We start from the raw sequence: 10,240 nt of genomic DNA on the forward strand, positions 1-10,240 counted from the left end.
GAACCTCTCAGGCCCTCTGTCGCGGTCTCGCCTAAGCGAGAGTCTACAGCTTGAGCAAGGGCACTCCTCTCGCATGAGCGAGGACTCCTAGCTTGAGCGAGATCCACTGCATGCCACATTGTTTTCCTCTTATGGTTGATTTTTGGTGTTTTGATTGGTTAGTTTGTTTTATTTACAGACTAAGGCATGTAATTCTGCATGAAATTCTAGTGGTTATGAATTGGATTGATGTGATTGTGTGATCTTGGCATGTGAAACAAATGAGATGGTTGGTAATCAAAGTGACATGGTATTGATATGAGATTAAGTTCTATATTCATGGTTTGGGAAGAACGAGTGGGTATGGATTCCACCTGTGATATGAATGAGTGTTGGTTACAGAGGTTGGCATAAGGTTTCTATGCATGATATATATTACTGGTTGTTTGAATATGATTGGTTTGTTCTCAGTACGCAATTCCACGGGTCTCTAGGTGAGACCTCATGATGGTGCTTCAGTGGTCGAGACGTAATTCCATGACCCCTGTTAGTGGGAGTTCATGGTGGTGCCCCATCTATATAATTTAGTAAGGATTCAAGGTAAGGTTGCATCCTGACGCTCTAATGAGTCAGTTAATCTCATGTAGAGCGGACTAACTCTTGTGGTGAAAGTAGCAGGAGGCCTGAAACTCATTAAGGGCTAATCTTGTGTGGGGGGATTGAGACATTATAACACTTGTAACACTTAGATTGGGGGTGAGTAGGAAAATCCACCACAAGTGCAAGCATCCGCTGAATCCGACTAAATTATACATATCTGGATGAGTCGTGCCGAGTCTTAATGTATTGTTTGGTAGGTCATAACATGATTAGATGATGTATGTATAATTGACTATGAAAGTGTATATGATTGTATGATAAAACTATTTTGGCTTTAGCTTACCCTTCTGTTATTTGTTATGTGTTACGTTGTGTGGTTCTCTCTTTTTGTGATGGATTCTGTTAGTTGGACTCTCCTTTAGGGCTCTGGCCCATGTGACTTTTGCTCTTGGGCTTTATTTCCAAATGTTGTTGTTTTATCATTGTACTTGTTTGGCATCGTGGTGTGTCCCCTTTTTCTTTTTGAACTTCCTTTGGATAATTGTAAGGAGTAAGGTTTGAACTCCTAGACCGCGTTTCTATATTATTTTGTGTGACACTTCCTTTAATTAGCTTTATTAATTAAATGGAGTGTTTCAATTGATCCTAAAATCTACTATGATTTCTCATCCTCAAAATCATTAAAATAACTACAATAATAACATACACTTTAATTACTTTAATAGAAGGACAATAAAAAGACTTCATAATCTGAATAACAAAATTTAAAAAAGAAAACTGCAAATCTTGAAAAACTTCCTTCAAACATTCCAATAACCATATAATAGAATAATGAAAGAACAAATGAGAGAAAGATTTAACATTATTACAACACTCATGTTTTTTGAATCTTAAAATCAATATATAGACGAGCATACAACAATTTCCAAAGAATCAAAGTTCTAGCTAGTGACATATCATTCAACAAATCAAGTTTGCAACGTTTTGGGAAAGCACACCAACATTGTCTATAATTCAATTGGGCACATACTCATTAAGCATTAATAAAAAAAAAATCAAATTAACTAGCAACAAAAAATGAAAGTTTCAGTGAGTACCTATTCAGGTCGAACTAACAAAGTATAACCTTATTCTATAAAAATAATACATTTTAATCAATTTAGATACCCAAATATAAAACCACCAATGTCATTCTATAATACAATTACATAATATCCATTTTTCTTTTCGAAAACAACATATGCATTCTTAATATCGTGTCAAATTAACAAAAATTTAAAAAACATATTTTTTTACTTAATCTTAAGAAATTGAGTAATTATGAATTAATTTGTTTTTTTTTTTAATTTCTTTTGCTTGTCGGTCAACTCGTTTTTTAAAATAAAGGAGTTATATAATTGTGAATGGGAAGAATTTGAAAAAAATCAAATAAAAACGAGAATATACAACGGTAATATCTTACGTACAGTAGTTAGATAACAACAACAAAAAGTTATTTTAAACACGTAATAAAACAAAACAAAAATCTAAAATTAATTAAGCCTAAATTTAATGAATGTAATGCCAGTTTTAATATCGATTAATAAGTGTCCATCTTCATTTTAATTTGAAGTTGAAAGTGACATTTGATGATATGAATTCATGTCTTAACTATAAACACAAATTCTTGTTAAATTCATAATTTTTACATATTCTTTTTTATTAGTACAACTCATACCATTTCTCAAAATCAAATTTACTTGTAAGGATCAAATTTAGCATTACTTTTATTTTCTTACATCATTCATTAAGTCGTAAATATTTGATCCATTTTTTCATTGGGAAAAAAAATACAAAAATAAGGCAGTTCAATTTAGTTTTTTTTTTTTATATAAAACAAAATACTATATGAAATCCTCAAACTTTCTCACTTTCTCTCTATCGCAACTTTGTGGATAGAGATTATTTAAATCATGATTATAAAACTGCGTGAGTCAAGTGTTAAATATGTTTTATATATCAAACGTTGCATATATTCATTTTTTATTTAATAAATTTTGTAGAATAGTGCGATGATTTGTAAGAAAATTTGTAGAACTTTCTCTTTTACCGAACAGAATTACAAAATTTTGTCCATCTTTGAAAAAATAACTTTTTTTCTTGGGCCTCTGTATATTCAACATCTAGAACAAGCTACCCAAAATAACTACTTGAACCAAATTGGACGATTTTTGGACCCTCATGTTTTTGTTGTCATTACTTATGGCCGCACCGCAGATTCTTCCTGCACCTCCATAAATTTCTTTCTGCACTCCTATATAAATAAAATTCCATTTTTGTCTTTTTTTTTTAAATTATACTATGAAAATCAAAATTGACTTTACCATAATGTAATCCCGAAGTTGTATTTTCTTCTAAAAATACTTTCAAATTATATAATTTAAAAACCAAAAACAACTTTTAAATTATGCAATTCGAAATTAAAAAATAATAAAAAAGAATTTCAAAGTATTTTATTAATAAAAGATGTCTTTTAGATTGTACAACCTGAAAATTACTTTTAAATTTTGAAAATAATTTTTGAATTGTACAACCTATAAAAGATTAAAAAAATGATTTCTTTTTTTATATATGTGTCTAGGAAAGATTTATAGAGGTGGGTGGAGGAAGAAACTGAATAAGTACACCCCACAATTGTAAAAGCCCTTATTTGTACACTTGGCTTCACTAGCACAATTCATCAGAATAAAATGGTTTAGCATTTTATTTCTTAAAAAAAAGAAGAGAAAGTTGCATCATTATTTGACCGAATTGAGAAGTAGCAAGAATAGTTAGCTTGTTGGCTTTATTTCTCCATCAGAATAAGGTTGTAGCAGGCACCTTATAAAGCTGCAAACCTCAATCACTCACAACCACACGACGTGTAACGTACATCACCCAACACATCACATAACTCAAAACTAATATATGTCGACTGCGACTTTCTTAAATTTCATAAAACCTGCTCATGTGAGAGAATATGAGATTCTCAACAACACAGGATCCCATCATGTCTTTTCAGTAGTGCAGATATTTTTCCTTTCTTTATAACTTCATTTCTAATTCGTTACATCGATCAAATTCAAGATCATCACTAAATATCGAAAGTCTTCCATTAAGATAATTTTATAATATATAAATAAAATATAATTTATAGGTCAGTTTTATGAAACTGAGTTAACTTAAAATTCATTTCTAATATGGTAGTATCAAAATCCCTTTTTAAAAAAAGTCTATTTCACCTGTAATCAATTTTGTATGATTAAATTAAACTTTCAAGTTCATTTCTAACCCTAAATAAACCCGATATTTGCGAGAATCGATCCAAAATTACTTACCTTTATACTCTCCGATTATAAAGATAATATCTTCTCAAATTAAAGCTTAATCCAAATTGGAAAAAGTAGATTAATTGTTTATTTAGTTTCCTTTCAAATATCTTACATGTTGAAGTAGGAATCGTGAGATTCAACCAGAAAGCAGAACAAGAAAATGATAAAGTGAAGTTGAGGGGGAACTGTAGACCAATGAGCACTGAATTGATGGGGGCTCAACACCCAAATTCAAAGATTCCAATCATATTCGATGTTGCAACGACGATAAAGAATAAAAATGACATTTTTTCCTTTCACTTTTTTTTTTTCTGACCCAGAACCTAAGCAAAATATAAAAACAAAGACACTCTTTTTAGACTCTTTAAATCCAAAAGCTGATGACAATCAAAATCAATGGCGTTATTTATGAAAGAAAGCTCCAAAAGACCAAAAGCCGGTTTCTCCATCGATTTTCTCTTCAACAATATGATTTTACTCTTCAATGGCAAGGGGAACAGACTCAGCCTGAGATCACAAGAATCACATAATCCATTAGAAAGTAGAGATTTAAGCAGAGCTCAAACACCAAATCTAGTTCATAAGTGAAAAGTGAAACCATTGAATTAACAGTGGAAATGAGAGAAGAAATTAACATACCAATTTGCGGTACTTGAGAGCATAGAACATCTCGAGGTAACGTTTGCTCTCACGGCGTTCAAGGTTGGTGACATGCTTCCAGAAGCCATAGACACCCGTCAGTGTCAAGAGCCTCTCAGAGTAAATCTGCCATGTGTACCTGTGCAACAAATGGAGAAAAACAGAAACCTTAAATACACATGAACATTGATTTATGCTCTTTTTGATGATGTTTGTGAGTATTGTTTTTGTTTAGTTTAATGCAATGTGCATACTTCTCTTGAATACGCTTGAGTCCTCCCTGAGAGATTGTGTCCCAGTGAGATGGGTCTGCTTTGCTCTTCTCAAAGAAGTCAACAAGGAGCTCAGCAGCCTGGTCACCATGGTAGGGATCAATGTGGTATCCAGATTTTCCATGCACGATGATCTCAGCAGGACCACCATTGAATGTGGCAAATGTTGGCAATCCACAAGTCATGGCTTCAACCACTGTCAACCCAAAAGCTTCATAAACTGCAGGCTGAACAAAAGCACCCTTTGTGTCACAAATCACACGGTACAGTTCTCCATTTCTAACTCTGTTCATCTGAGAAGAGATCCATCTGAATTGCCCATTCAGCTTGTAGGTCTCGATCAGGCCGTACATCTTCTTCATCTCAGCCTTCTCTTCCAAGTCCTTCGACTCCTTCCTCCTGTCTCCGGCAACAACAACCAGGTTCACCAACTCCCGGAGCCGCGCGTTCTTGCCGTACCACTCCACAAGTCCCGTGATGTTCTTCACACGGTCAAGTCTTGCCATGGTGAAGATGATTGGCTTGTTGCGGTCCTTCAGTACACATCTGTTACAACAATGGGGAAAATTATTTTCTATCTAAACAATTGGGAGATGATAAAGACAAGAGTTGAAGGAACAAGGAAAAGAAACTCACATGTGTTCCTCGTTCTCCACTGAGCTGTAAAGAAGCTCTTCAATCTCAGGGTGGAAATTTGTTAACCTACGCTCAGTTTCGGTGTATGGGAAGTATATGCCCATGTCAGCTCCTGGAGAGACAATGTTGAACTTCGGATCAAAGACATCAATGCCGTGAACAACTCGGTAAAGACCAGGAAGGGTGAAGGCAGTGTGACTCTCGTACTGTCCAACAGTATCCTTGCTGCACAAGAAACAATACAGATGCACGAGTTCATTTCAGTGAGGTAATCAAAATATCAAAATAGTGCATTCAAAACATAGGAAGTAAAAGGAAAAGATAGTTCACCTTCCAGCAATCTCTTGGAAGGTGCTGGTGATGATAAAGTCTGTGTGGTTCATCGCAAAAAGATCAGCAGTGAATTGGCATGAAAAGTGATATTTCTCTTCGAATTTTTTCCAGTAAATGTCAGACTCAGGGTATTTGGTCTTTTCTAGAGCATGAGCAATGGTACACTGCATTTATCATTGGATTAAAGAAAAAGCTTAATCAGAGAAAAGTGCAAAAAAAAGGTTTCTCCAACATTAACTAGAAAGTAGGTGTCTATATAGACAAACCTGAGTCACTCCTAATTTATGGGCTAACAAAGAGGCAACGATGTTTCCATCACTGTAGTTTCCAACAATCAGATCTGGCTTGGCTTGCAACTCCTTAGCAAGTTCAACAGCAACATCCTAATATTGACAAGAAACATAGTTAAACTGGAAGTTACTTTCAAATGAAACATCAAAACCATTGAACCGAGCAAAAAGTTAAAATTCACCTCAGCGTAAGTCTCTAGGTATGGCCAGACTTCGAATCTTGAGATCCATTTGCGAACAATTCCCTCCTCTGTTCTGAAAGGAACTCGGAGAATGTCACAATATTCAGTATCATATACCCTCTCTAGACGTTGGCCACAGGTTGTTCCTACTGCATCAGGGAGAAGACGAGTGATCTGCAATAAACAGAAATCACAGGCTCAAGTTAGAGAAAATTTCCGTAAGTTAATTTGTCCTAACAACAACACTAGAACATACAATGAGAATACGAGGAGTGATATCCAAGCCTTGTTTCTTGATGCGGTTGAGCATCTCATTCTCCAAGGCACGAACTTGATCCAAGATGTAAACAACCTGGATTAGAGAATGAACAAGTTAAAGCATGCCACACAACCTTAGTAGCTACCAAATTAGTATGAAAATTAGAAAAATGTTGTCTCAACTCAACTAACCTGCCCACCGGTGTCAGGGTATCCCAAGACATTATCTTGGGCAAAGTAACCATGGGGAGAAAGGATTACAACATTGAAGACCATAGGAACTCTTCCAAGGAATGTCTCAAGGGTGCAAGGATCAGGTGCCTCCAGAAGATCCAAGAGAAGCTGGATCATCTCGAGGACCCTCTCGGCGGTGTCACCCCACCCCCTCTCCAAACCAATCTCCCGGAATCTGCTTTCAAATTCTGAGTAGGGCGTTGCAGGAGCAACAGAAGTTAGATATTCTTCTGCTTTTCTTAAAACATGTTGGAGAGAATTCAGATTCTGAACTTTGTCATTCAGCATCATGGTCTGTAACAAAAAAAAAAAAAAAACAAGACAATTTTCATTATGATCAAAGAAAGTTTGTCAAAATAAAACTGTAAAGGATTGATCAATGCATATCGTGCCCAAATACTTTGAACAATTGAAAACTCCCAAATACACTTGAAAAGAAGCATACCGTGCCCTTATAACTGTGAAGCCTGAGGAATTCAAGCAGCGGCTGCATGCTCTCCTTGTCATGGAAGAGTTTGGCTGAAAGATGGCGGTTGAGGAACTCCACGCCATTCCCAATGGACTTGTTCAGAGTTGGACGAGGGAAAGAGGCATTAAACGGTTCAAAGTCCAACTCAAGCACGAAGTTTCCGTTAGCACTGCATCAAGAGGGAGAGAAACTGTTAAATTGTCTTGACATGCACAACAACAGAGTGAGTACCAAAAAAAACTCTGAACCTTACCTTCCCTCAACAAGCTCCTCCTTGAAACGCAGATACTCAGCAGGACTTAGCTCATCAACGACAAGCATGTGCAAATTCACACGCAGATACTCCCAAACACCAGGCCTTGGTCGAACAGCCAGAGCAACAAAAGGTGGCAGCACTATGGCTTCCTACACAACAAAAACCAATAAAATGAAGAAAAATAAAACTTAACGACAAAAGCGCACAAAACATATTTTGGATGTAACACCCCAGATAAAGAAAACACCAAAAGGGAAAAAGTTACCTGTGTAGATCTCAAAACCTCTCCAAAGGCTCCATCTTGAAGCTTCTTCCTGTTCTCCTCAGGGATTTCTTCAAACTCTGCAATGACCTGGTGGTGTTGCAGGATTCCCTTGCCCTTGGCTTCAAGCCTTTTATCACAACAAGATTTTTAGTGTCATTTTACATTCTTGGACTGAAGCTAATTATTAAATAGACAAGTTTTTTGTTTTTATTTATAGTTATGAGCTACGTACCTTGACAGAAGGGCCAAAATTTCATTCCTGTTACCCGAGAGAGTTTCATCAACCCTCTCGCGGAAAGAGTGAGAGTGCGTCAAAGGATGATGCGCCATTTCTTCAGGGGCAAAACTTCACTGCAGCAACAAAAAGAAAAGCATAAAGAAACTGATTAGAATTGTATGCAACAAGCCACCATAAAAAGGATAAGGTTAGTCACCAAAAGTCAAAAACCAAAACAATGTAGAATTCTTTCTTGTTCTAGAATAGTGTCTTGGATTTCAAATCCTACCAACTACCCTCCCTCCCCTTCCCCGGGTCCAAAAAACATTTATCACAGCACAGATCCTGCTCCTCGTTTAAACTAAGTGTTTGAACGTTAAATTAATCATTGCAGACAGTGAAGATCTTATTACAGGGTCACTCTGCAGAGAAAAATTACTTCTTTTATTTTTATTTTCGTCTGTCTGTAATTTAATTTAATCCAAAAAGGAAATCCTACAAAACAGCTGAACTGTCATAAAAAACCAAGCTTGGGAATGAAACTGAGCCATTAGCTCATCAAAGACAGCATCCCAGAACAGAACTATAAAACTCTCCAACATGTCGTTGAAGAAAACATAAAGTACTAGAGACCCAGGATCATGTCACAGACTCTGATCCAATGGCTGAAACACAATCGATCACTGTGCTAGATCTTACACAGTGAAAGCTGACGTGGCAGTGTGGAACACCCAAAAGGGGAAGGCAATGAAGGAACGAAGACAAACAGAATAACAAAAACAGGAGAGAAAAGCAACAGAAACTGAGGAAAAGAATACCTATGGAAATAGAATGAACGCAAAAAATGAAGGGAGGAAGGAGAAGACGAAATGAATGAATGATAAATGAAGAGGAGGAGGTGCTAATTTATAGGCAACGAGCGCCAAACACAAAGAGAGAGAGACGAACAAAATAAAAAAGGAAACAATTTTCAACAAATTCCATAAAGGTCAAAAGCTTTCTCTCTCTACCAAGGACAGATGTGTAAATGCAACACGTATATAAATTATATTCTACACGTACCTTCAATATTTTGGACCTACATCAGATTAGTCTCATCTTTTTATCCTCACATGACTGACTAACGTACATTTTGTTAATGAAAGGAAAAATATTATTGTGGGTGAACTGATTCAAGCTTATCTGCATAATGTACTTATGTTCTGTTTTTTTCTGGGTGAAAATCTCAACTTGAATCTTTATTTTGATAGTTTTATTCCCTTTGATCTCTGGTGAACATAGGGGTGGGTGCATTTTTGTTGATATGATCAAGCAATAACTTTGTGTCGGTAGATACACTATTACCTAGAACATGTGGTTACTTTTGCTGTAATAGTGGTTAATAAAAAACTGGTCCAGCCCAGTTTTTTGTTTGAACACATTCACCACTTAGTGTTCAACATTACACTGCATGTGATCATCATCATCATCACACAGAAATAACACTCAGAAATAAAGAGTAATGGATAACTGGGTATGATGGAGTGGATAAGGTGCAGAGATTGCTTGTGGGGTGAGGTAGATATTTTGCCATGTAAAGATAAAAGAAAAGAAGATGAGTTTGACATTGTACAGGATTCACTCACCTTGAATGTGAAATGCCAACACCCAGAGGAAAGAACAGAGCAAATGCAGTGACAGAAGAAATTAGGAAAAGAAACAAAAGAGAAGAAACGAAAATATCTCTCAATATAGCAAATGAAACGGGTGAATTGAATGGTGAAGAGTGGTGGGTTGGGAAGCCCCTTTTATAGTGAAAAAATGAGAAAGGGTTAACTGGTCATAAATGTCAGAAAGTGATGAAAATCTTAGCAAATTAAAAACAATAAATGGGAAAATGAAATGTACATCATGGTATGTTCATAGTAAAGCAACCCACAGTGTGTGCATGCTGTTGGAAATTTTAAGATTTAAGGTAAAACCAGTGCCTCTGTTTCCGTGAGAGAAACAGTGCATTAGTACAGCTAACCTTGCAGTGGTTTCGGTGTTGTTTTCACGAACCACTTTAATTCTTTTTTTTCATTTCATTTACTCTTTTTAATAAATCCAGCCATGATAATTTATTGTTCATCTCATAATATTAATTTGGAATAATAAGTAATTATTACGCTAATGTGTTGTATTGTAGAATGCATCTGTCAGAAATGGTATTTTGGTTTTTCTGTGGTGCCCATAGTATCTGACCAGTGTCATGTTTTGATTTAAGTCCTTTGCAATTTGC

At 35.8% G+C, this 10,240-nt stretch overlaps 1 protein-coding gene across 1 annotated transcript; it reads right to left on the reverse strand.

Moving 5' to 3' along the window:
• Positions 1–4,136: 4,136 nt before the first annotated feature.
• LOC114162957 (sucrose synthase-like) lies at positions 4,137–8,922 on the reverse strand. The gene is made up of 14 exons (XM_028046974.2): positions 8,799–8,922; positions 7,996–8,114; positions 7,764–7,890; positions 7,496–7,647; positions 7,219–7,411; positions 6,732–7,067; positions 6,538–6,633; positions 6,282–6,455; positions 6,076–6,192; positions 5,807–5,973; positions 5,477–5,701; positions 4,823–5,386; positions 4,569–4,707; positions 4,137–4,436 (listed from the first exon to the last, which is right to left on the reverse strand). Exons 2-14 carry the CDS (start codon positions 8,091–8,093, stop codon positions 4,404–4,406), a joined length of 2,421 nt encoding a protein of 806 aa, XP_027902775.1. The 5' UTR covers positions 8,094–8,114; positions 8,799–8,922; the 3' UTR covers positions 4,137–4,403.
• Between the last annotated feature and the right edge of the window lie 1,318 nt (positions 8,923–10,240).

Source organism: Vigna unguiculata, chromosome 9 (genome assembly GCF_037176805.1).
Source record: "Vigna unguiculata cultivar grain cowpea cultivar isolate G323 ecotype 2 chromosome 9, ASM3717680v1, whole genome shotgun sequence".
NCBI lineage: Eukaryota > Viridiplantae > Streptophyta > Magnoliopsida > Fabales > Fabaceae > Vigna > Vigna unguiculata.

What these genes read in the sequence shown, in the direction of transcription:
- LOC114162957 (XM_028046974.2), bottom strand. Translation starts at nt 8,093, where the DNA reads ATGGCGCATCATCCTTTGACGCACTCTCACTCTTTCCGCGAGAGGGTT. An exon ending in GAGGAGCTTGTTGAGGGAAG is followed by an intron (nt 7,412 to 7,495) that starts GTAAGGTTCAGA and finishes CTCTTGATGCAG; the next exon opens with TGCTAACGGAAACTTCGTGC. An exon ending in ATAAATTAGGAGTGACTCAG is followed by an intron (nt 5,974 to 6,075) that starts GTTTGTCTATAT and finishes TGATAAATGCAG; the next exon opens with TGTACCATTGCTCATGCTCT.